Raw genomic sequence first — 27,063 nt, 5'->3', positions numbered from 1 at the left:
ACATTATGGTAAGTACAAGGGGTCTGTTTAGGTACAAGGGACTTGAATATCAAATAGTTTGTGTACACAACACTCACAATGCTATTACAGTATATTACACAATTTCAAAGAGTTAGATGACAATCTTATGATTACATATTTTCCAGGAGGAGGGTAACTATCACCATTCCTTTGGGAGAGCTATCCATAGAATCCATAGGTGTCATGTAATGAAGAGGATCTGGTGTGACATCTATAGCACAGCTATATCATGATTTGTTTTAGATATCACATGATGACCCACAGAAGAGAGAAGTATTTCCAGTGTAACCTGTGTGATTCTGCTTTCTCACAAAAGAGTGATCTTACAAAGCATATGAGGACCCACACAGGAGAGAAGCCTTTCCAGTGTGACCTGTGTGATTCTGCTTACTCAAAAAAGCATTCTCTTGCATGTCATATGATGACCCACACAGGAGAGAAGCCTTTCCAGTGTGATCTGTGCGATTCTGCTTTCTCACAAAAGAGTTCTCTCACAAGACATATGAGGACTCACACAGGAGAGAAGCCTTTCCAGTGTGGTATGTGTGATTCTGCTTTCTCAGGAAAGGATAATCTTGCAAAGCATATGAGGACCCACACAGGAGAGAAGCCTTTCCAATGTGACCTCTGTGATTCTGCTTTCTCAATAAAGGGTGATCTTACAAAGCATATGAGGACTCACACAGGAGAGAAGCCTTTCCAGTGTGGTATGTGTGATTCTGCTTTCTCAATAAAGGGTTCTCTTGCAAGTCATATGAGGACTCATACAGGAGAGAAGCCTTTCCAGTGTGACCTGTGTGATTCTGCTTTCTCACAAAAGGGTAATCTCACAAGTCATATGAGGACTCACACAGGAGAGAAGCCTTTCCAGTGTGACCTGTGCAATTCTGCTTTCTCACAAAAGTATGATCTTACAAAGCATATGAGGACTCACACAGGAGAGAAGCCTTTCCAGTGTGGTATGTGTGATTCTGCTTTCTCAAGAAAGTATGATCTTACAAAGCATATGAGGACCCACACAGGAGAGAAGCCTTTCCAGTGTGACCTGTGCGATTCTGCTTTCACACTAAAGGGTGATCTTACAAAGCATATGAGGACTCACACAGGAGAGAAGCCTTTCCAGTGTGGTATGTGTGATTCTGCTTTCTCACTAAAGAATAATCTTACAAAGCATATGAGGACCCACACAGGAGAGAAGCCTTTCCAGTGTGACCTGTGTGATTCTGCTTTCTCACAAAAGGGTTCTCTCACAAGTCATATGAGGACTCATACAGGAGAGAAGCCTTTCCAGTGTGATCTGTGTGATTCTGCTTTCTCACAAAAGGGTTCTCTTACAAAGCATATGAGGACCCACACAGGAGAGAAGCCTTTCCAGTGTGACCTGTGTGATTCTGCTTTCTCACAAAAGGGTAATCTCACAAGTCATATGAGGACTCACACAGGAGAGAAGCCTTTCCAGTGTGACCTGTGCAATTCTGCTTTCTCACGAAAGGATGATCTTACAAAGCATATGAGGACTCACACAGGAGAGAAGCCTTTCCAGTGTGACCTGTGCGATTCTGCTTTCTCACAAAAGGGTGATCTTACAAAGCATATGAGGACTCACACAGGAGAGAAGCCTATCCAGTGTGGTATGTGTGATTCTGCTTTCTCAATAAAGCATTCTCTTACAAGTCATATGAGGACCCACACAGGAGAGAAGCCTTTCCAGTGTGACCTGTGTGATTCTGCTTTCTCAGAAAAGAGTAATCTTACAAAGCATATGAGGACTCATACAGGAGAGAAGCCTTTCCAGTGCGACCTGTGCAATTCTGTTTTTTCAAGAAAGGGTGATCTGACAAAGCATATGAAGACCCACGCAGGAGAGACGCCTTTCCAATGTGACCTGTGCAATGCAGCTTTCTCAAAAAAAGATTCTCTCACAGAGCATATGAAGAGCCACACAGGAGAGGTCTTCTAGTGTGACCTGTGTAACTTTGCTTTTTCACAAAAGTGTTATCCCACACAGCAGATGAAGACTCCCACAGGAAAACAGCCTTTCCAGTGTGACCTCTTTGATTCTGGTTTTTCACATAAGACTTCTCTCACAAGGTATATGAGGATAGACATTGGAGAGAAGCCATTCCTGTATGATTTGTATGATGAAAAGATCACACTCTTCCAACGGCTTGGATCAAACCAGCAGAAAGGCATACGCAAGTGATGCCTACACACTTAGAGTCCAGCATGGCGTTCCCTTTGTTTTACCTGTATAGAGGTATTAGGGAGAAATGTCAATATAGTTGTATTGGGAGACCCTAATGCTAGGGTAGGAAATGAACCATTAGATGGAGTGATTGGGAAATATGAAGTTCCAGGAAAAAATCGTAGTGGAGAGTTGATGGTGGAGATGTGTCTAGGGAGTTGATAGCAAATATAGTGTTTAGGAAGAAAGTCAAGCATAAGTGCACATGGGAGAGGGTGGTGGATGGATGTGTGGCAGATAGAGCATTAATGGACTTTATAGTGATAACCAAGAGTATAGTAGGATGTACATGTTCAAAGGGGAGAGAGTGGGGAAATATCAGATCACTTTTTGGTGGAAGGTAAGTTGAGAGTGGAGAATAGATGGAGAAAGAGGAAAAGGGCAGAAGATTGGGAGGTTCTTTGAGTGAACTGCTTAAATTAGAAAAGGAGAAGGAGTACAAGAAGAAGCTGAGAGAGGAGTGGGAGGGAGTGAAGGATAGAGTAAAACCAGAAGTGGAGGAGGAATGGGGATGGTTCAAGGAGGGAGTCATAAGGTGTGCAAATGTGGTGTGTGGAACAAGGAGGATGGGAGAAAATAGAAGGAAAAGTAGTGAGTGGTGGGATGAGGAAGGAAAGAAGGGTGTAGAAGAGAAGAAGCAGGCTTTCACAGATTGGTTACAAAATAGGATGAGAGAATCATATGAGAGGTACAAAGAAAAGAGAAGACAAGTCAAGCATAAAAGAGGAGAGCAGATATGAAATGGGGTAAGAGTATGACAGAAAGTTTTGAAAGTAATGAAAAATGTTTTGGAAAGAAATTAAAAGAGGAATAGGAGACGAATCAAGTAGAGAAGAAAAGGTGATACAGATGGAGAGATGATAATGGAAGAGAAGGCAGTGAGGGAAAGGTGGTTAGAGTATTTTAGGGAGTTGCTACATTTGAAGGAGGATAGGGAGGGAAAGGCAGTTGCAGTGGGAAACGCTAAGAAAATGACCATGATGAGTGAGGAAAATGGAGGAGAAATAAGGAAAGATGAAGTGAAGGCAGCTGTTAAGATGATGAGAGCTGGTAAGGCACCTGGGTTGGATGGATACCATACAAAATGTCTTGTGACACTGCCTCTAACCCAGGGCAGTGGACCCGTCATCCAGGAGGCTACCTTCCATGTAAGGGGGGAAAAGCCTTTGGTATATGTATGTACTATTTGTTTTTGGTATATGGAAAAATTCACTTTGTTGGACAATTAAACCTGGACCTTCGTTTCAGGATGATGTTAGACTTCTCTTGTTTTTCATACTTGGAACAGACTGGTTCAGGAACTTTTATAGTGGACTGAAGTTTGGCATCTCTTGCAAGTTTGTATGATGGATATTCAGAACATAACCTCAGTAATTCACCAAGTAAAATTTGTATGTATTCTGTAAATAAAAAATTGAGGTTTATATTTTGTACATTTTATTTAGTTTGTCATATCAGGACAATACCAAATTTTTAGGTAATTATTTTGAATTTATCACATTGCTCCAGTAGGAAGTCCTATACAGTTTCACAGTTTGGATGCAATATGTAGCACAGTAATGCTTTATACACTCACCATATTTTAGATCAACCTTCTCCTTCACCACTCCAACACCTGTTTTGACTTTGGGATAAGATAACCCATTGCACCTCTCTAATTTTTTTTCTTTCTTTTCTTTCTTTTTACATGAAATTTAATTGAGAAGAAGTGCAGCAAGTAGTAGTCTGAAAATGGAAAATTAATAATGATAATTTTCAATCCCCATGTATACATTTTACCATTCTCAATATGGATTCAGCCTCCTTGTGCCTGAATTACCATACTGAAATTACATCGAGATGTTTGAAGTTAAATATGTACTTGTCTTCCTTTCATTACTTCTGTGGTAATTGTTACCTATTTGAATAGGCATCTTCCTTATTATTGGGAATCTTTATTAGTGCCTACCATTTCGTTTTGGAAACTTTCCCTCAAGGTGTTGTTGTCTACATCTTTCGAATCGGGAGCATTTCCTGAAGCTTTGAACCGCGCCTATTGTAACTTTAAATAAGATACGATTTAACTCCCTTCCTCTTTTATTGCTTGTTAAATCTCTTTTTATATAATAAATATTAGTTTAATAAATCGGGGATTGAACTTTTGAGAATTTACTTAAAAAGTCAATATTAACCCATGGCCTTTTCGAGCTTTACGAACTCAGAAGAGACGTGCCAAATACACTGTCCGCACTAACTGTCGCCACAGACTACCCAGAGCTCTAGTACCTAACGGACATCAAGACTAGAAACGTCAAGGCAAGGGACCTACGTCTTTGAAAATTCAACCACTCAAAGGTCTTAATCTTATTTCAAATACCACTGTTTGAGAACCCAACCAGGTTGAAAAATGTGACTGGTAACTTCTCGAATGTTAATCAATGAATTTGTTAAACCATAATTTTTATACTTAATAAAAAAAAAAGTGCTGGGACTTGGGAACAAAGAAGCACACAACTTTGTGACAAGATTCCAGCACTGATGTTTGTTTCGTTGAAGCACTGTTGCAACTTGGGCTGACACAGTAAACGATTTTCGAACTAATACTTTATAAAACCTTGCTAACACATGAAATATGACAGATCACTGATCAAATTGGCAGCATGGCATGGCATTTTATAATGCATGCACATGGCAAGGATTAGGATGTAAACAGCAAGCTTGACATCACAGCCTTACGAGAAAAAACGAAAGTTGGCAAAGAAAAAGTTCATATGCTACTGATATTTTGATAGGCCTTTTCTTTTTATTGTATTGGATTTATTTTTGCATTATTTTATCAAAAAGTGACTAAGCCATACATCTAGCAAAAATTCACCAATTCTATGAGAACCTGCTCAGTAGACCTTTAAAACCGTTCACTTGTCTGATTGCTGTTTGAATTTAGTTGTAGCCAGTTGGGTTTGACTCTTAGTAAAGTTTGGCCAGTTACTTCTAGTTGCACCCCAGTTTGTAGTTGCCCCATTATTTCTTCCTAACCCCCTCTTTTATTTCTCCCTATTCAACAGCTTGGGTCTGTCCTAATTATTGTTTAATGTTGATATTAGATTAGTTAAGAATTTTACCTATTAGCTCCCCATAAGAGCTGGAGAGAGGATAGAGTGCCGGAGGACTGGAGGAGTGCCTGTATTGTTCCACTTTACAAGGAAAAAGGGGACAAGTGTGAATGTAGTAGTTTCAGAGGGATTAGCTTGTTAAGTGTAGTTCGGAAGGCTTATGGGAGGATCTTGATTGAGAGGATTAGGGGAGGAACAGAGGGAGTAATTGGTGAAGAGCAGTGTGGATTTAGGACAGGTAGAGGTTGTGTAGATCAGATTTTTGTGTTAAGACAGATATGTGAGAAAGCTATAGGAAAGGGGAAGGATGTTTTTTGGGCTTTTATAGATCTGGAAAAGGCTTATGACAGGGTAAACAGAAAGGCACTGTGGGAGGTATTGCGGATATACGGGATAGGAGGAAAGCTTCTAGGAGCTGTCAAGAGTTTTTATGAGAGTAGTAGAGCTTGTGTCAGGATTAGAAATGGAGAGAGTGGTGGTTCGAGGTAAAGGTGGGACTTCGTCAGGGATGCGTTATGTCACCCTGGCTGTTCAACTTGTACATGGATGGGGTGGTGCGAGAGGTAAATGCAGGAGTGGTGGGTCAGGGATTTGAGATGGTTAAAAAAATGGAGAAAAGTGGGAGGTGAGCCAGCTGTTGTTTGCGGATGACACTGCGCTTGTGGCAGGATCGGAGGAGGGATTGAGGAAGTTGATGACAGAGTTTGGGAGAGTGTGTGATAGAAGAAAGCTGAAGATAAATGTGGGTAAAAGTAAGGTGATGAGATGTACAAGGGGTGAAAGTGGCAGTAGACTGGAAGTGAGCATTAAGGGAGAGCGGCTGGAGGAAGTGGATAGTTTTAGATACTTGGGTGCAAATGTGGCAGGAAAAGGTGGAGTGGAGGTGGAGGTAGAATGTAGATTGAGAGAAGCGAGTAAATGCCTTGGTGGATTAAAAAGTGTAATGAGGAATAGACATTTGGGAATGGATGCTAAGAGGAGACTATATGAAGGAGTGATTGTGCCAACAGCACTGTATGGGGCAGAAACATGGAACATAAGAGAGGAAGAGAGAAGGACTTTGAATGTGTTTGAGATGAGGTGTCTGAGAAGTATGATGGGGGTTACTAGGCTAGATAGAGTGAGAAATGAGGAGGTGAGGAGGAGAACAGGGGTGGAAAGGGAGTTGGGAGATAGGGTTGATGAAAGAGTATTAGGATGGTTTGGACACATGGAAAGAATGAGTGAAGAAAGACTAGTAAAAGAGGTATGGAAGACAGATGTGGAGGGAGTGAACATGAGGGGACGTCCTAGGATGAGATGGATGGATGGGGTGATGGGGGCTTTGGGGAAGAGGGGTATGTCTGTTGAGGAAGGATGGGAGAGGACAGAAGACAGGGGTGAATGGAGAATGGTTGTATATGGATGATGTTGTGATGTATGAGGTGGAATGGGTGGGGGGATGAGGGGTGAGGTAGTATGTGTGAGCAAAATTTGACACAGCCCAAAGGGATTTCTCCCCATCTCCTTTTATGCATGGGGGGGTCGCCAATTTAATGAAGTGGACTTGCTGTGGATGTGCTGTGACTTGTGACACTGCCTCTGACCCAGGGCAGTGGACAAGGTGCAGTGGGGAGTAGTCTCGTGTGATCAACTCTGTAGGAGTGACTGTCATGTGGCAATTAGTTGCCACTACCTCTAGCAGTGAGTAAAGTCACCTCTTGTGGCTGCAGCTTTAGTGTTGTGCCTTCAGCCACAAATAGTGGCATGTTTGAAATTAAGACATTACACCTTGCATGATTTTTTAACATACCTGAACATGTTATGTTAGATAGTACTACTTATGGTGAAGGTAGAGTTGGTCAGTTCAAATCTGGCCAGCAGTATAAGGGTGTACAGACATATTCCCTGATTTATGAAGGGACCTTCTAGCCTCCTGAGGTATAGGAAGCTAGTGAATAGTTTTGTTTTAAAATACTTTTAACCACAGGTTGATATAATTCATCAATTAATCTGTCTGCAGTCCTGATCTCTACAGGAGACCCACAGCACTAAGGTAACCACTACTGGACCAGCCCACAAATTGCTCAAGGAAGACCTATGAAGTTTGCATGTGTCCTACTTTTCTTGCACTTGTTTAGCTTTGCACGACTCCTATGCTCTTTCATAATAAACCAGTTTTGCATTTGATAGACCTGGGGTGGTGTTGAGCATGGTAAGTTAGTATTCAGTATTCCACTTGTGTAACAGAATTGTGTAAGGCTATTTTAATAAAATCTGAAGAGTTTCTATGCTTCTAAATGAACCTGAAACTGGTATGAATGATAGTAAAATCACAGACAATTAAATTCTTATGTTCCTACAGCTGTAGTAAACATGATCTATTTCGTCCTCTCTCCTGTTTTACATGAAAATGTTTCAAGACCAGTGGCAAGTACCTGCAATTGATGATCCATGAAGATGTTGGTAATCGCTCCAGACCGAGACTTGAAACTTTTATACCTTTTCATTCCTGTAGCTTACAACTGGCACCCCTTTACACCTTCCACTTGTCCAGACACTGCAACAGTTTTCAGTCATAGACATAGGCACAACTCAAAGAGATTGAAGTCTGATTACAGATTCACCAGCATGTCAAGTCAGATTGGATTAGATTTTTAAGCGTTTCAATTTTTTGTGGTTTAAAATGTTTCCAAAGGTAATTTGATGTTTTTTCCCTTTAAGCCACTTGTAATTCAAGGAAACCAAGCATTTAAGGTCAAAAATACATTTTTGATTAAAATACTACAAAGGCAATGAAGCTCGCAGGCTGAGTGGGTTATGGCGGTTCAAATCCTGCCACCAGCGAAGTTGAACCAAGGGCATGGTTCATTAAATTCCATGCTACAAAGCCTTCCAATAGAGGGAGTTTGTGACTTTAAACCATAAATGAAAAGAATGAACGTAGAATATGATTACTTGAAAAATGGAAATTTTTATCAAAAGGTTGCAATTTTTTTTTATCTAGGTTAATTGCAAATCATAATTTTTGGCAGTCCAACATTTTAATGGTGGTTAAATTTGGTTATCAGATTAAAAAATGCAGATCTGCCCACCTTTGCACTTGAAGCTAATATGGGAAATCAAGGCACAACTGAAACCAATCCATTCAGCCACTCAAAGGTTTGGATAATGTGTTTAGCATTATTCTAAGTATGCAGTAACTTTTCCTGTTAATGGTGCTTTGGTGACTGCTGGAAGCTCCTCAATCGACACTGGGAGTACAGTCCTAGGTAGCCCTTTTAAGGAGAGGCAAAACCCCTCAAACTAGCTGTGGGTTTTCTGTACACTGTGAAGGAGAGTTACAGAAAACCCACATATACAGGAAGCTATCTACATTTTTTTCAGCCATCACCCAGACAAAATTAAATACTGTGTAGCTTTGGGCCTATTTCTTAGAGCCCTCAGAATTTGCAGTCCACCTTTTTTTGAAACTGAATTAGCCACAATACATTCCCAGCTTACAAAAATAGGTTATCCAAATTGGTTCCTATCAAAAGCATTCACCAAAGCTAAAATGAGTTTCTATAAAATTACTCCTAACCCTAGTAGTATGTTTGTATCATTCATTCTACCATTTCATAATACATTTCAAAAGTATGTAAGGATAAAATAAGTTATGTCTTCAACTATCCCAACAGCCTATTCAGTAAAGTGGTAAATGTCCATCATAGAGTTAAGATGGATGACAGCCAAGGAGTTTACAAAATACCTTGTAGAGATTGTGAATGAGTTTATTGGGGCCAAACGGAAAGAGACCTCAAAACAAGAATAAAAGAACATACTCCGTGAAATATGCACAAGAAAACTCCTGCATGCCTCAGTGATAAACCATATGGCCTTGCCCCTAAAAATTATCGCTGAAATACAGTTTTTTCAGTAAATGGGCCAAATAATTGAAATGACCCCAGTCAAGTAGATGTGATGTCAACCATCCATTTACTTCTTTGGACTCTGAAGATCCTGTTACTCAGCCACCTGCCAAAGTCCCCATCCAGAATGACATGTCCTCTCACTTTGTCAAGACCAGTGTAGCTGTGAAGGACAAGCTAGATGAACTTGTTGCCAAGTTTTTCTTCTCATGCAACTTGTCATTCATGGCTATGGATCATCCCTCCTTCTTTGAACTCATCCAGGCTCTTGGTCCTAACTATCACCCACCCAGTCATAGTCAACTCATTCGACCTTTTCTATATGAGGTCACACAAGATCTTCAGATCCAGATGAAGAACCACCTTAAGGGAAAGACTGTCACACTTATTGAGGATGGCTGGGTAAACATCCATTATGATCTAGCCCATACTACTAGACTGAGTGCTACCTGCTTCCTGGATGCAAAGGATACAGGAACCCTTCAACAAGACAGCATGAAACTGCAAGATGTGTCAGTCATCAATCTGCAATGCTGAAACAAGAGTTTGGATTGAGTTCTAATGCTGTCACTGACAAGAAGAATATGGAGATGCAGGAAGATCTGTAGATTGAGGACCCACACTTCGATGTGTATGGTCTTTCAGCCTATTGGCTCAATCTCCTTGATGGGGACATCACTCCAGAATCCATTATGAAATGTATCAGTGAAATTTCTAAATTCTTATGTAATCATCATGCTCCTTCTGGATGACTGAAGGCATTCCCTGGCAGCCAGAAACCTCAGCTGCCTGGTGATACTTGCTGGAAGTCCCAGTTAGCCAGTCAGGACCGTTTCTAGCTCATCAGGCGCCCCAGGCAAGAATTCGTTATGTCCCCCCCTCCCTCCCTCCTTCTCCCCTCCGGGCTGGAAATAATAACCGGCTAAAATGTGAAATGTGCTTTCAAACATTAAACACCGTTGCATCAAGTATCAACACTTTCATTATTCATTTATTTTCGTGTTTGCACTTGTATTTACTTATTTATTTGAATTATTCATGTAGAAAAAAAAACCACTTGTCTCTCATTTATTTATATATTAATTTTAGATGGCAATTTCGCGCCCCCCCAGCAAATGGCGCCCCAGGCAACAACATGAATCTGAGATGGTCTTGGGCATTGTGAGACAGATCATGGACTCCAATTTGTCTTGCCAGGCCTGGCATCAGAAAGAGTAATTCTCTCCCATTGTAAATGCACTTTATGTGTGTCAGAAGGACAATTCAGGCCTTGCAGTGGTATGTGATGCTTGACTCCATTTCCTGGAGGATCCTATTCTAGCTCAATATTGGCAAGCTGTGAAGAAATGATTTGAGCAGGTTATATGACCATGCTATCTTGTGGCACACTTACTGCATCCCAAGTACCAGGGCAGCTGTCTCATCCCAGATCAGTGAGAAAAATAAATAAATGTAGACTATGTTGAAGCTGCCATTTGACACTAAATTAGCACCATGCCTTTCATCTTGTTGAGACATATCTCAGCACACTGATGGTGCATCATCTGCATCAGTTGAGAGAATATTTCTAACTTTTGGGATGATACATTCCAAACTATGGAACCATTTGGGTGTGGACAAAGCTTGTTTCTTTATTATTGTATGCTTAAAGGGAAGCAAGAAGGTGAATATTAAGTAGATTACAGACTCCAATTACAACTTGCTACTTTTCAGTTTTAGACATCTGAGCAACTTTGGAATTTGAAGCTGTTAGTACTTACCTGTCTGGCATAAGTATAAAGAATGTTTATCCATAAACCTTGCTTGTAGGTAAAATGAAGCATTCATAGTTACTGATGCACATTTATTATTTCCACATTATGAACAGAATACGGACTCCAATTACAACTTGCAACTTTTCAGTTTTAGACATTTGTCTAAGTAATATTTATGGACAAGGTGCAGGGATGACCCGTCATCCAGGAGGTGCTAAGATGAGAGGGAGGGTGGAGGGGTGTGGAGTGTATTCAGGGATGGAATGGGTGGGAATGATTTTATGCCTTTTCCTTTTTGGCTACCTCCCTTGTAAGGGGGAAAAAGCCTTGGTATATGTAATATTTATGGAATGTGAAGCCTTTAGTACTTACCTCTGCAATAAGCACAAAGAATAATGATCCATAAACCTTGTTTGTAGGTAAAATAAAGTATTCATATGGTTACCAATAAACATTTATTATTTCCACATTATGGACATTTCTTCCATTATTTCCTATTTTCTTCCACACACATGGAAAAAATTCATTTCTTCCAGGGGGAAAAAAATCAACCTTGTATGGAAGGGATCTGTTGGGAAAGAATTCTAATGTATTTGGTGTGAGGCCACTAGATGACAAGCAGCTAATGCTGCATTAAAGGTGGACTGATACATGTGAATGAAATATACAGGATAAAACACCATTATGAATTACAGTTAACATTGCAACAATTTCATGATCTCTGCATGCTGCAAGTGAATCTGGTTGTACAAAATTAATAGTTACTTTTCTCTATTCATGTATTAACCACAAGTATCAAATAGATCAGCTACAATGATTTTCTGCTCCTTAGGAAATGACATAAATCAGGGCAAAAATACATAATGTCAACGCTGCATTGAGTTAATGGTGATGATCTGTGGATCTTGGACTGGGACTGGTGTAAGGAGCAAACCATGAACCCCACTGACACTGACTGGCCTCTTCACCTCATCGCCTCTCTCTCCATGCTCTATTCTGACTGATGCCTGCCACTTTCATTCAGCTCAATGATGTTACCTCAGCAAAGGCTATTTCACTTAACCCCTTTACATATCTCTGTTCAACTTCAGATCACTGGCAAGAAAGGAACTAATGATCCACTGACCTACCACTTGGAGGTCTCTCCCTTACTTTTTGTGAACAAGCAAAACTTGTTTATATACAATGGGTTTTCCCCCTATAAGAGAGGTAGCCTATTCAAAAGCCATATACCCACTCCCCACCCACCACCCTTTCCTCCCTCTCATTGTAGCTCCTCATGGATGACAGGTTGTCCCTTTATCCTGCCAACTACCCTGATAGAAGCAGTGCAGCAAGACAGTACATCCACAGTAAGGCCACTTCACTTAATCTGCAACGCCTCCTCTCACAGAAAAAGAGATGAGGAGAAACCCCTTCATGCTCCATCAAAATATCATTCACACATAACTACTTCCTAACCTCCATCCCCTCCCTTCTTGGCATCACGGTATCATCTATACACAGTCACTCTCCACTCACCCCTACGTCATGCCTTCTCCCTCCCTTGCTCAACAGATGTTCTCCTTTTGCTCAACACCCCTTCCACCCCTCCATCTATCTCATCCTGTCATCATCACTGCAAGTTCACTTCATCTACCTCTGCCTTCCACACCTCTTTTTACCAACCTTTCTTCACACATTCTTTCCATGTGTCCAAACCATCCCAGTGCTCTTTCATCAGCCCTATCTGCCATCTCCTTTTCCAACCCAGCTCCCTTCCTTACTTCACCCTCTGTCCAACCTTGTAATTTTCCCCCTCTGCCTCTCTTAAATTCCAAGACTCCACTTCATACAGTGCTTTTGGCACAATCATCCCTTCATATAATCTCCTCTTTGCACCCATTCCCTGATGCCTATTTTATATCATGACACTTTTTAATCCCCCAATGTATTTACTTGCTTCTCTCGATCTACAACTCCATTCCTCCATTTCCTACAACATGCAACCCCAAATACCTAAAGCTATCCACTTTGTCCAGCCTCTCTCCTTTCAGAATTACGTCCAACTTGCTGCCATCCTTTCCCCCTGTACATCTCATCCCCTTACTTTTACCCACATTTACCTTCAACTTTCTCCTATTGCATACCTTCCCAAACTCCATCACTAATTCCCTTAATCGCCTTCTGACCTTTCCACAAGTGAGGCATCATCAGCAAACAACAACTGGCTCACCTTTCACTTTTCCCCATTCCCTTTAACAATCTATCCCATGCCCATTACCCTTACATCACCTCCTGTACCACCCCATCCATGTACACATTCAACAGACATTGCAACATGACACATTCTTGATGCAGGTACACCTTTACCTCAAACCACTCATTCTCTCCATTTCTAATTCAAACACAGATTCTACTACTCTTGTAAAAAAAATCCTGACTGCCCTTAACAACTTTCACCCTATCCCAAATATCTGCCTTCCTGTCTACATTGTCATAAGCCTTTTCAAAATCTGACCCATGCAATCCTTATCTTCCCTAAAGCCACACTGTTCCTCACAATTACTCCCTCTGTTCCTCTCCTGATCCTCTCAATTAAAACCCTCCAATAAACCTTCCCCACTACTCACAAACTGATCCCTCTGAAACTACTCACATTTGTCCCCTTTTCCTTGTAAAACAAAAATATACAGGCACTACCCTCCCTTAGACACACATTAAACAAACTCGCTAGCCAGTCCACTATTACTGAACAGTACCTCCCTCATTCAGACACTCCACATGACACCCATCCAATCCAGGAGCCTTACCTATTCTCATCATTTTCAGATCTTTTCTCATTTCTCCTCCATTTTCCTCTCCCATTGCCATCATTTTCTTAGCACCTCTCACTGCTACCACCAATCCCTCCCTATCCTCCTCCACATTCAACAGCTTTCTAATATACCCTGCCCATCTTCCCCTTACTGTCTCCTCTTCCATTATTATCTCTTCATATGTGCTTTTTTATCTTTTCTTTTCTACTTGACTCGCACCCCCTTTCCTCTCTTAACTTCCTTCCAAAACATCTTTTTATTACTCTCAAAATTTTCTGTCATACTCCTTCCCATTTTACATCTGCTCTCCTTTTTTTGCCTCCTTTATCTTATGTTTTGCTTTTCTTCTTTTTTCTTTGTGCCCCTCACATGTTTCTCTCATCCTACTTTGCAACCAGTCTGTGAATGCTCACTTCTCTTCTACAACCTTCTTCACTTTATCATCCCACCACTTACTACCCTTCTATTCCCTCCCATCCTCCTTCTTCCATATACCATCTTTGCACACCTTGTCACTCCTACCTCTACCCTATCCTTTACCACCTCATCCCACACTTGTTCTCCTGCTCTTTTTCCTTATTTAACAGTTTACTCTAGACATCTCCTTACTTTCTGTACTTTTCCCGTTTTTCCATCTACCCTCCACTCTCAACTTGCCTTCCACCAAAAAATTATCTGATATTCACCCACTCTCTGAACATGGACATCCAAAACTTTTCCTACTCTTTTCCTGGATACCACTACATAGTCCATCAAAGCCTTATCAACCACCCTCTCCCATCTGTACTTATACTTGAATTTATTCCTATACACTGTTTTAGCTATTATCAACTCTCTAAACACATCTCCACCATTAACTCCCCATTATGATTTTTAAATGACACTCCTACTCTAGCACCGAGATCTCCCAATACCACTACAGTAGCATTTTCCCCAAAACTCTGTAAGCACTCATTTCAATCTATCCAAAATGCCTCCTTTTCCTCTACACTCTTCTCACCTCCTGGCCCTTATACACTTACAGACACACATCTCCCTTCCCAGTTTCACCTTCATCTGCATTAATCTTGAAGAAACATCCTTCCACTCCACCACAGATTTACCTACCTCTTTTTTTTACTAATGTAGCCACCCCTTCCCTCCCTTATCCTCTCTTCACTCCTGACACCTTTGCCACTGCACTCCCAAACTCAAAATCACCATTTCAACTTTGTTTCACTCAATGCTAACACATCCATCTTCTTACTCACAAACATAGTGTACCGTAGGAAAGAGGCCAAACGCAGAGTATGGGATCTAATATATATTTGACGTTTTGCCCAGCAGCAGGGCTTCTTCAGAAATAACACAGTTGAGAAACATTTTACTCCTTGTATAGCCCGAACTTGCAGGGAGAACAAACATAAAAATGGTGTACACACAATTTGCGCAAATTGCTTGTTACTTGGTTATTAAAATTGCCAATGGTTTATTTATTGCAAAAAATCCACTATTCTGATTTATATTATCAATGAGGAATATAAATGCAGATTCAAAACATCTATGTTTCACTGTATGGTTTTCATATTTTATAATCTTGGAATTATTCCAGTCAGCATTGTGGCCAGTATTGAATCTATGTTTAACAATGGCATTATTCATATTGTATATTTTCATATCATGTTAATGTTCTAATATTCTCTCATCAATACCACAGAAACTTTCACCAATGTAAACCTTTCCACAACCTAGACATGGCACACAGTAAATACCTGCTTGACGAATATTTTCTCTGCTCTTATTTCAGCTTTTAATAAGATTGCCAACTGTTACTGAGCTTGTTTTAACAACATTAACACCAGCCTTGTTTAATAATGGGGAAATATTGTCTGCAACTGAGGTATTAGGTAATATGATCCTCTTTGTACATTCTTCTTTTATTTTTCCTACTCTTTTATGAATAATTCCAGCTTTCTTCTTGGCTTTTAGGATGAAATAAGGAGGGTATTTTAGTTCAGTAAAAGCATTAAAGATGTTATTAAATTCCTCATCCAAATACTCCTCTGAACATATTCTTATTCTTACTTATCCGTAGCAGAGTAAAAATGTACATAATCATTATCATTTGTCTTTTTTCTAAAAACTTTAAACTTTATATTGTTTCCGTCTCTGCTGTAAACTTCATACTATCTTCTACAAGATTTAACTGATTTAAAATCCTACTCAAATCTAACCTACGATTAGCTATTATAAGTACATCGTCGACGTATCTAAGTCAAACTAACTCTCTAGATGCAATGTTGCTAATACTGGTATTTTCTAAATGTTCTAGAAACAAGTTCGCCAGCACTGGGCTTAGTGGGGAACCAATGTACCAACTAAAAAAGCCATTGAAGTGTTAACCAATGTATTGTCTGAACATGATGAGTTACCTGTACCTGTTTGTGATTTTATCACACTAGTGAACCTTTGTATTTCAAACTGTTGTTTTACTTTTAGTGATAATTATTACAGACAGACAGCAGGTTTACGAATGGGTTCCCCACTATGCTCAGTGCTGGCGAACTTGTTTCTAGAACGTTTAGAAAATACCAGTTTTAGCAACATTTTCCCTAGAGAGTTAGTTTGGCTTAGATATGTCGACAATGTACTTATAATAACTCCTCATAGGTTAGATTTGAGTAGGATTTTACACACATACATACATACATATACCAAAGGCTTTTTCCCCCCTTACATGGAGGGTAGCCAAAAGGAAAAGGCATAGAAATCACTCCCCTCCACCCTCCTTCCTATCTTGGCACCTCCTAGATGACGGGTCATCCCTGCATCTTGTCCACTGCCCTGGGTCAGAAGCTGTGTCGCAAGACACAGCACATCCACAGCAAGGCTGCTTCATAAATTCAGTGACCCCCCCCTCTCCATCCCCTGATTTTAAATCAGTTATATCTTGTAGAAGATAGTATAAAGTTTACAGCAGAATATGAAACTAACAACATGTTGCCCTATCTTGATACCCTTTTAATAAGAGACGAAAACAATATAAAGTTTAAAGTTTTTAGAAAAAAGACAAATAATAATGGTTATGTACATTTTTACTCTGTTACGGATAAGAAAGCCAAAATGGGAATTATCATAGGTTTTTATCTTCGAGGCTTAAGAATATGTTCAGAGGAGTATTTGGATGAGGAATTTAATAACATCTTTAACACTTTTACTGAACTAAAATACACTCCTTATATCTAAAAGCCAAGAAGCTGGAATTATTCATAAAAGAGTAGGAAAAATAAAAGAGGAATGTACAAAGAGGATCATATTACCTAATACCTCAGTTGCAGACAATATTTCCCCATTATCAAACAAGGATGGTGTTAATGTTGTTAAAACCAGCTCGGTAACAGTTGGCAATCTTATTAAAAGCCGAAATAAGAGCAGAGAAAATATTCATCAAGCAGATATTAACTGTGTGCCATGTCTAGGTTGTGGAAAGGTTTACATTGGTGAAAGTTTCTGTGGTATTGATAAGAGAATATTAGAATATATATGAAAATATACAATATGAATAATGCCATTGTTAAACATAGATTCAATGGCCACAATGCTGACTGGAATAATTCCAAGATTATAAAATATGAAAACCATACAATGAAACGTAGATGTTTTGAATCTGCGTTTATATCCCTCATTGATAATATAAATCAGAATAGTAAATTTTTTTTTGCAATAAATAAACCATTGGCAATTTCAATAACCAAGTAACAAACAATTTGCACAAATTGTGTGTACACCATTTTTATGTTTGTTTCTCTCCACAAGCTCGGGCTATATAAGGAGTAAAATGTTTCTCAACTGAGTTATTTCTGAGGAAGCCCTGCTGGGCGAAACGTCAAGTATATTGGATCCCATACTCTGCGTTTGGCCTCTTTCCTACAGTGCTGTTGCAGTCATTGCTGCTTTTACTCAACATAGTGTACCACTGGAGAGTACTGGACCTGAGGCTGAGAAAATGGTACATCAAAAAAAGGAAACCTAAACCAAAAAAGAGAAGAAAAGAAAAAATTAAAAGTAACATATACATAGACGGTATGATTTCAGGACTAAACGAATTAAATGACTATCTATTAATAGAGAAACCAGACATAACGGGAATTGGGGAAACAAAATCAAAAGGTCCACTACCATTAAATATTGTGGGACAGGTTATATACAACCACTGGGTGAAAAATAGGCCAGAGAAACAGGGTGGAGGAGTCATGTTTTTGACTAAGAAAGGTTTAAATGTGACAAACATAACAGAAGGAAATAAAAATGTGGTACTGATTATGATTAAAGTTGAAAACAGAAATATGAAAAGTAGAAAATGTATAGTTATAATTGTGCCCCCAAAAACAATGGCTTGGACAGATAGTGATCATTCCAAGATAGTGGAAGACACAAAGAATGCACTGAATTATTGAAAGGAGGAAACATAATAATTATAGGTGACTAAAACTCAAAGGAAATATGTTGGGAAGAAATGACAGTAAAGGGTGAAGAGAAACTTTGGGGAAATATTCTACTGGATATGATCATTGAATATACAGACTCAATGGGTGAAGGAAAATACAAGATACAGAAACAATGAAGAACCATTGAGACTAGATTTCATATTTACCTCAGAGCCTGAAATCATGGATAAAATGGAATACAAGACACCAATTAGGAAGAGTGACCACATACTAATAGAGTTCAAAATAAATGAGCAAACTGATGGGAGTAGAAATGAGAAACATAGAAAAGGAAGACTCATGTACAACAAAACGGATTTTGAAAAACTTACAACATTTTTTCAAAATGCTAACTGGGAAAACTTTTTAAATGAAGAAACCAAGACAGAAGAGAAATTGAACATATTAAAAGAAAATTACAAGGAGGGTACAGATAAATACGTACCAAAGAAGAAACAAAAACGGGCATACATAATGTGTTGGTATAACAAAAAATGTAGTGAGGCTAAAGATAGAAGAGACAAAGCCTGGAAAAGATGGAAAAAAAAAGACCAAATGGCAAATATATATCAAACTAAGAAACGAATATGTAAAAATACGCAGGGAAGAAAAAAGAAACTATGAAAAAGACATAATAGAAAAATGCAAGGACCAACCTAAACTGTTCTACAGGTATGTAAATGACAAACTAAAAGACAAACATGAAATAGTGAAAATGCATGAAGGAAATAATGAATATATAGATGATGTAGAAATGGCTGAAATTATGATCAAGCATTTTCAATCTGTATTCACAATTGAAAGTTCACAAAATTGGGAGGAAGGACAGAAAGATCCCCCAATGAAAGAAATAATGGTGACACAGAAAAAATATAGGACCAAATAAAAAAAACTTGACATCAGAAAGTCACATGGGCCAAATGGAATTGCAAATTGGATATTGAAAGAATGTATAGGTGAACTAACTGACAAAATACAAAAGATAATTGACTTCTCACTCAAAGAAGGAAAGGTAACACAAAATTGGAAAAATGCAGATATTGTACCAATATACAATGGAGGGGACAAAGAAAATCCAACCAACTATAGACCAGTCTCCCTTAAGTACAACAGCTAAAATATGCAAAAAAGTTATCAAAAGTAAATGGATTAAACATTTGGAAGAGAATAATATACTAAATCCAAAACAATTTGGCTTTAGACGTGGAATATCATGTACCACAATCTTGATATGCTTTTACTCGAGGCTAATAGAAATAATACAAGAAAGGGATGGATGGACAGATTGTGTTTTCTTAGATTTACAAAAAGCATTTGATAAAGTATCACATGAAAAGCTACTAAGAAAAATTTAAACAATAGGTGGAGTACAAGGAAAGTTATTGGAATGGATGAAAGACTTCTTGAACGGGCAAAAAATGAGGGTGGTATTCAGAGACAAGAACTCAAACTGGGAAGAAATGATAAGTGGAGTTCCACAAGATTCTGTATTGGCTCCAATAATGTTTGCCATATCTATAAATGACATGGATGAAGGTGTGGAATGTTATATGAACTTCTTTGCAGATGATGCAAAACTAATAAAGAGAGTAAGTACAGGGGAAGATTTTAGGTCACTACAAAAAGACCTGGACAAAGTCTGGGAATGGAGTCAGAAATGTGAAGTAAAGTTCAACATCAAGAAATGTAGTATAATGGAATTTGGTTAAAGCAAAATCATATGTGACTTTGGTCCATAGGGACACCCCATATAGACCCTAAAGTATCACCTGCATACTACCGAGTATATTTACCATGCAATAACATACAGGCAATAACAGTGACGGGGAACAAAACCCTAGCAAAACTTAATCATTTACATTCATTGAACTGTGGATGTGACAGAGAACAGGGGTTTTATTTCCCTTTGCAAAAGCTTACCTTCTTTTTGACTCACAGAAATACAGGTCACACGAATAATTACGTGAACTTGAAATGCTCACATTCCCCACTGTTTGCCTTTTTTCTCCTGCAGAAAATAAACTAACTGATGTTTTTGGACAAAACATTACCTTGTATTGTTTATCCTTTTCTAGGGCAACTGGCTTTGTAAAAGTAAATTGACAATTTTCAGAGGTTGCTGAGCCAACAACTTCACTCTTATCATCCACTATTTGAATGGTTCCACTATTGGGTGCTTTCATGTAATGAATATATATATTCCTGTTACAAGATTTTCGATCAAGCCCACATCTGAAGAAGGAGGGTATCTATTTCCATGATGATATCCACCATTATAGCCACCTGACAATTTAATGCAAGAAAGCACCTCTTTCCTATTGAGCCTCATACCCAAGGCTGGATTCAAAGGTACGTTCTCTGGGATGGACGAGGGGTCAGCTCCCCTGATGGCCCTCAGAATGTGAATACACTCTGTGTGGGTCAGGACGTCAGTATCGATCACATTGTCAACGAACTCGTTGCAGGACATGTCAAGGAATTGGATCTCCTTCAGTAGGTCCCCTATCTTCTCCCGAACTGCACTCCCCGATGGCTCCTCCTGCTGGGCTAGCTGAGCTTTTCCCCTGCCATGTGATGAGTTACAGTGGCATTCAAAGTATCTTAATGTGTGAGCTTGATGGACAAATACTAAAATATCACTACATACTATAATTGACAATGCAAATACATGGAAGCATCCATCATTAATCAAAACCATGAATAGTATATGACTACTGTACTTACCAGGCAATCAGGGCTTTGAAGGGGACAATCTCGGAAGAAAATTTTAGGCTACGATCCATCAGCAAATTCTTCAAGCTTTCTTTGCTCAGATATGATACAGTTTCAGACAACAAGGAAGTATCAGGTTTAAGATCCAGCATCTGTGAAGAAAATTTGATTAAGTTCTATTTTCACATATATTGACGAATAATAGGAGAGGAAGCAATTTATACAACCATTCATACAATGTCGCTATCAACAAGTATTCAGTTGTGCCATTTGGATAATATTGGGTAACCAGAATCATAGTGAATGTGCTTGCTATGGCACAATGGTTTCACTCATGCTTTGTCCAACAGATTCTATTGGATGCTATCTACTCTCCTAACCTGGACACACTGGGTGACTGCCTCAGTTGAAGCAAAGTGCTTCCTAGTAAAAACTCCTCACTTTCTGATGGCAAAGTTAGCATATGATGGCTACATCAATCCATCCATGACTTCTGTCTTATACAGTATATGTATTCTGGCTAATGCTAGAGGTAGAGCTTAAATGTGTTTGAGATACATGCATACGATGCCAAGATAAGAGGGAGGGAAGAGAGTGGAGGGGAGTGGAGTATGTAGGGAATGGAATGGGTGGGAATGATTTCTATGCTTGTTTTTGGCTACCTCCTGTGTAAGGGAGAAAAAAGCCTTGGTTGTGTGTATTTGTTTGAGATGAAATGTCTTAAAAGTATGGTAGGGATACTAGGCTGGATAGAGTAAGAAGTGAGAAGGTGAGGAGGAGGGTGGGTGTGGTGTGGAAAAGGAGTTGGGAGACAGGGTTGATGAAAGAGTATTAGAATGGTCTGGACACATGGAAAGAATGAGTGAAGAAAGATTAGTACAAGAAGTGTAGAAGGCAGAGGTGGATGGAGTGAACAAGAGGGGGCAACCAAGGATGAGATGGATGGAGTAAAAGGGGTGATGAGAAAGATGGAGATATCTGTTGAGGAAGCAAGGGAGACGACAGAAGATAGGGGTGAGTGGAGAATGGCTGTGTATGGATGATGCTGTGATGCATGGAAGGGAGTGGGTGGGAAGGATGGGGGGTTAGGGAGTGATTATGTGTGAATGATATTTTGACACAGCCCGAAGGGATTTCTCCCCATCCTCTCTTTCTCTACATGAGGAGACACTGATTAAATAAAGTGGCCTTACTGTGGATGTGCTGTGTCTTGCTGCATTGCTTCTGACCCAGGGCAATGGGCTAGATGTAGGGATGACCTGTCATCCAGGAGGAACCAAGAAAAGGAGAGAGGGAGGGGTGGTGAATGGGAGTGGAGTGGGTGGGAATGGAATTATGCCTTTTGACTTTAGCTACCTCCCTTGTAATGGGGAAAAAGCCCTTAGTATATGTATGTATCTCTCTAGTGGATTTTAGAGCACATCTAAGTCATTAGCCTGTGTCACCATCCTACAAGTTTATTTTAGGTACATACTACTGAGTGATTTCATTCAGATGATTATCCCCCCAATCCCCTCTGGGTCAAAGCTTCCCAAGGAAATATACCAACTGTCCTTCCTAATATAGTCATAGATGTCAAAGTACAGTATTTCTAAACCTATGCTTTTGGCTGCAGACATGTGCTGCAGTACTTTAAGCTGAACACAGCATTAAGTTGTAATGAGATATCATGGCAAACTTTTACCTAAGACAAACACAAACTGTAACACCAACAAACAGGCCAGTGTACCTCTTTGCACTTGTTGTTCAGCACCTTGTCTTCATAAACAACAGAAGTTTCCAGGACTGCTAGCAATGTCTCCTCCTTCATGTTAGAGATAATGTACTGAAAAAAGTTAATTTGTTCAAGAAACTGGGGAATGCCGATCATATACATAATTCATTAATACATCCTTGTCAAAGGAGAGGTACACAAGATCATGTGGTGTTTAATGATGCCCTGAATAAAGTACCAAGACCTCACTCATCATTTGCATTACCACAAGAGACAGATATATTACCAATCATTTGGTCTCCTATTCCAAGATATAAGGGAAGGATGATGGTCCATTTCAGCCATGCATAGCTGGATGGGCTTCACTTATGCTCTAAACACAACTGCAGCAAAACAGCAAGGGGTGTTTCTAGTATTTTGTACCGGTAGATAACTAGCACTTCTTTCTTTAGGAACAATAGAAGCTCAAATAGGTAGTCACTCAAGTGTTAATTGAAAAGAAGGATAATAGAACTTTTTTTAGGTTGGTCTTCAAACATAAAAAAAAATATTTGTGATTAGTCTGCAGTTAATACCCCAAACAGTGAAGGGAAATAATAGGAGTTTACATTTCTATTCAATCTACTATCAAAGCTCAAATAACATGAGAGTAAAAATATACTGTAAATAAAGTACATCAGATAATCTTTTAATGAGTACATTGGATAATCTTTTAATGAAATACATAGGAGTACAAACCTGTTATAGACAGAATGCTCAGATAATTTACTCTGGAAGTAAAGCCTCAGGTAGGTGAGGGAACATGATTACCCTTACCTGCATACAAGTCTCCCTTGCAGAGTACATCCGGTACTTGTGGGCAAGGGCATACACCTCAAGAGCCTGTTTAACAGACTCTAGATCCATCTGATCCAGGTAAATGTGATCCAAAAGTTTCTGGAAAGCATGAGGGGAATCCTTTGGAAGGATGAGCTCCTTCCCAGTAGCCAGGGGTCCCATCAGCATGGTGCCAAACACAGAAGAGCTCATGGACAGGATCATCCTGTGGGCCTGGGGGAGTCATGGATTACATCAAAAGCCTTCTTTAAGTAACACATATGAAAGCATCATCCACCTTCCTGAAGGAGGAAATTTTTAATGAGAGTCCCCCCAGACCTACCTTGAGGGTTAACTCATACTCTGGAAATACAATGTCTAGGTCACTGTACTCCTCCGATGTGTACATGTACTGCAGACGCTCCTTACTATTCTTCATTACAAGCTGCCACTCCTCACCCATTCCTGAATCAGCCATTTTAGCTCTTCAATTGCTGCCTGAAAATATCCTATGATTTAGTTATGTCAATGAAAACACTCACATAAACACTGGCCTTTCCATCAGTGATTCTCTGATTGAATATACTTGTATGGTGCATAATTTGAATTATGCGTCCTTATTTCAAAACAATCTATTTTGATGTGAACTGCATTCCAACACCTATATTCTGTCTTATCCAATATAAATTCATCAACAGTGTTACTGTTTTATTGCTAAATGGTGTCATGAGCACAATCATGCAAGTGTGGTTATCAGGTGCAGGAGGGTTCTTTCTATGGGACTTATGTCTAGGGGTTGTCTTTGGAGTATTGAGTTTGATGGCCTGTCTTGAAGCATTTGTTTAGTGATTTAAGTGTATGTGCTTTTTCTCCAGATGTTTTCTGTGGTATAAGCAGTCTCTTATAATATTTGAGTAATATGTTCCTGTTTTATTATCTATTTTTTTTTCTTTCTGTTGAAGGTGCTTCTAAAATATAGTGTGCTGGGTGTATAGTGTACAGGGTTCTGGTGAGTTCCTGTTCATTTTCAAGTAGTTTTCTATGGGGAGGATTTTGGTTTCTGTATGCAGGTATCCAATAGGGGTGGTTATGGTGAATCCTGTCATTAATCGCAGTGTTCCATTCTGTACATACATTAATACATATATGCATACCATGGGAATAATAAGAAAATGGTTAACCTTTCTTGACATTTACAACCTGGGACTGAACAAATATGTGCCAAAGATTAATGGAAGGAAACAGAAACAGGCCTGGTTCAACAAAAAGTGTGAGATTGGAAAAAGAGACAGGGATGTGGCTACGGTAAAATGGAGGAAGAGATGCAATAAAATTTAAGAAGCTTACAAGCTAGAAATGATTATATTAGAATCTACAGGGAGGAAGAAAGTAATTCTGAAAGAGGTGGTGTACATAAAGGCAAAGATGAACCAAAACTATTGTATAGGTTTATCAATTGAGACAAAGGGAAAGAATCACCAAGCTAATAGTGAGTGGCAAGGTCTTTGAGACCTCAGCTTCGGCAGAAAAAATGAATGAAAGTTTCCAATCAGTCTTCACATAGGAGAGCAATTTTTTTTTGGAGGAAAGCAAGGGAAGCAAGAATTCAGTCTTAGAAGATATAATAAATATAGACGTAAAGGAACTGCTCAATCTTTTGGAATCATTGGTCTTGATGGTATCTCAAACTGGATACTTAAAGAATATAAGGAACAACTGGCAGACATGACTCACAGTTTTCTTGCATGTTATAAGAAGGCATAGTACTGCTTGACTGGAAAAGGGCAAATGTGGTACCAATTCACAAAGGTGTAAGACATCACTAAATTATAAGCCAGTATCAGTGACTGGCACAATGGTGAAATTATGTGAAAGGACTGTGAGATGATTATTCTGGCAGACAGTGGGTTTGGCTTCAGATCTGCAAGTTCATGTATGTTGAACCTTTAAAACTTTTATTATTAAGAGTGACTGATGTGTTGCAAGAGAGAGGGGTGGGTGGACTGTGTTTACCTCAACCTAGAGAAGGCTTTGTGATAAAGCGCCTCACAGTCAATTGAAGCATATTGGAGGACTAAAAGGCAAATTATTTGAATGGAGCTTTGAAGGGAAGATACAGTAGAACAGTAGTAAGTAGAGGACGTGATGTCAAGATGGAGAGTAGTAAAAGGCAGCGTGCCACAAGGTTCAGTGCTTGTACTGTTTCTTTTCCAAGTGTGGTCAAACGAGCATCTTTTATGCAACAGTTATGATGTGTGCATTCCATCTGCTGATGTTCCTGGTTTCCTGCACAGGAATCCCAGGGCTCTGGTGGATGTGACCCTCATTCTGTTTATGTGTGGACCACCTTCCGATGAAGTGTGGATCCCTGAGTCTAGATCTTATTCCACAAACACATTTCCACTTCTTTAATTTTTGTATTTCAAAGATCTTTTTTTCTTTTCTTTTTTTTTCTTTTCATGGAATGGTTAGGTAGGTTTCTTTAGGTTATGTCACATTAGGAGCTATGAAACTACAGAAGTGTCACGTCAATTATCCATGTTTGCATGATTCTGGAATTCTAACCGAGTCTAATACTGCTGTAGTAAAAAAAGAAAGAAAAAATATATACATTCTATATATATATATATATATATATATATATATATATATATATATATATATATGTATATATATATATATATATATATAAACTTGATAAGTGTTTAGTGAACAAAAATAATAAATAATAAGCAAGCTCTGTTTTGAATATAATCCAACCCCAATAATGGTGGCTCATTTGCTCAAACTAAATTGGTCCTTCCCAGCAAGTTACCCATTTTTCCCAGCATGTAAAGTGAGTAGCAAAAACAAATAGCATACTAGTGGGAAATGCTTACTGTGCCGTCGCCATAGAATTGGTAACGGTGTATGGCGACCTTTGTTCCCGTACGTACTTGACTTGGCGTATGTACACAAGATTGCTACCGAAACGTTTTGGCAATGTGAAAATGTATTGGAGTTTATTTCAGTTTTCGTTTCCTTCTCTGCTCTTTTCTCGAAAAAAAACGTTATTCCAAGTTGCACATGCAACTTTTACTGTATTGTCCCATTCGTAGTTCTGTTCGGGAATAATATTATACCTTGCTTATTTCTATTCTTCCTTCTCTCATAAAAATATAAACTAAAGGATTGTTGTAGTTCATAAATTTACGACTGAGTGAATAGTGCTAAGGCTACCTTGCTACGAACCATGGCATAAATTAATTTGCCTCAAAACAGGACCACGCCTAAGTACGCAATTTAATATGGTTTGGCAGCCCAAGTTCTTCTATTCCTATAGCAACTATTCCCACCCAACCACCGCTGGTTATTCTCCTACATCACTTACCTTCGAAATGACGTCAAAAAGTCCGTAGAGGTGTCTTGTGGATATACAACAGGCAAAACACAATATTTACCCTTAATTGTTAATGTCCTGCCGACTTAATCTTTGCGGTCCTGCTTCAAGGGTACGTTTGACTCACAATCAGCCAATCACAAAGCAGATAAAATTAGATAGACCCTCGACTTCCC

The 27,063-nt window shown here is 39.2% G+C and overlaps 2 protein-coding genes across 5 annotated transcripts in view; one reads left to right on the top strand and one right to left on the bottom strand.

Moving 5' to 3' along the window:
- Positions 1–7,624, top strand: part of LOC143031976 (uncharacterized) — a 36,796-nt gene extending 29,172 nt beyond the window's left edge. For both annotated transcript variants that reach the window (XM_076196395.1, XM_076196396.1), the window contains exon 2: positions 147–7,624. In XM_076196395.1, coding sequence (XP_076052510.1) covers positions 251–1,981 — 1,731 coding nt within the window. In that variant the 5' untranslated portion in view covers positions 147–250 and the 3' untranslated portion in view covers positions 1,982–7,624. The remainder of the gene's footprint in view (positions 1–146) is intronic.
- LOC143031977 (BTB/POZ domain-containing protein 6-A-like) lies at positions 3,845–27,063 on the bottom strand. Of its 3 annotated transcripts, XR_012967055.1 has the most exons (7): positions 26,879–27,025; positions 23,852–24,006; positions 23,509–23,742; positions 22,708–22,803; positions 20,991–21,130; positions 7,776–7,897; positions 3,845–3,991 (listed from the first exon to the last, which is right to left on the bottom strand). XR_012967055.1 is itself a non-coding variant. In XM_076196398.1 (6 exons), the coding sequence occupies exons 2-6, from the start codon at positions 23,984–23,986 to the stop codon at positions 20,446–20,448; spliced, it is 990 nt and encodes a 329-aa protein (XP_076052513.1). In that variant the 5' UTR covers positions 23,987–24,006; positions 26,949–27,063; the 3' UTR covers positions 17,607–20,445. The 3 variants fall into 3 exon arrangements, 2 of the variants coding, with proteins under 2 accessions (XP_076052513.1, XP_076052512.1); XM_076196398.1 differs by lacking the exons at positions 3,845–3,991; positions 7,776–7,897 and adding an exon at positions 17,607–20,830 and having other exon boundaries at positions 26,949–27,063; XM_076196397.1 differs by lacking the exons at positions 3,845–3,991; positions 7,776–7,897 and adding an exon at positions 17,608–20,830.

The sequence above is a fragment of the Oratosquilla oratoria genome, chromosome 12, assembly GCF_046742065.1.
Source record: "Oratosquilla oratoria isolate Oo_2021 chromosome 12, ASM4674206v1, whole genome shotgun sequence".
Classification (NCBI taxonomy): Eukaryota; Metazoa; Arthropoda; class Malacostraca; order Stomatopoda; family Squillidae; genus Oratosquilla; species Oratosquilla oratoria.
The sequence above is the reverse complement of the archived record's forward strand: the minus strand, read 5'-3'. Positions and strand labels throughout refer to the sequence as shown.

Coding starts and splice junctions, on each gene's coding strand:
- LOC143031977 (XM_076196398.1), bottom strand. CDS start 23,986: ATGGCTGATTCAGGAATGGGTGAGGAGTGGCAGCTTGTAATGAAGAAT. Junction 21,131..22,707: donor TGAACAACAAGTGCAAAGAG/GTACACTGGCCT, acceptor TTTTCTTCACAG/ATGCTGGATCTTAAACCTGA. Junction 20,831..20,990: donor TTCAAAGCCCTGATTGCCTG/GTAAGTACAGTA, acceptor ATCACATGGCAG/GGGAAAAGCTCAGCTAGCCC.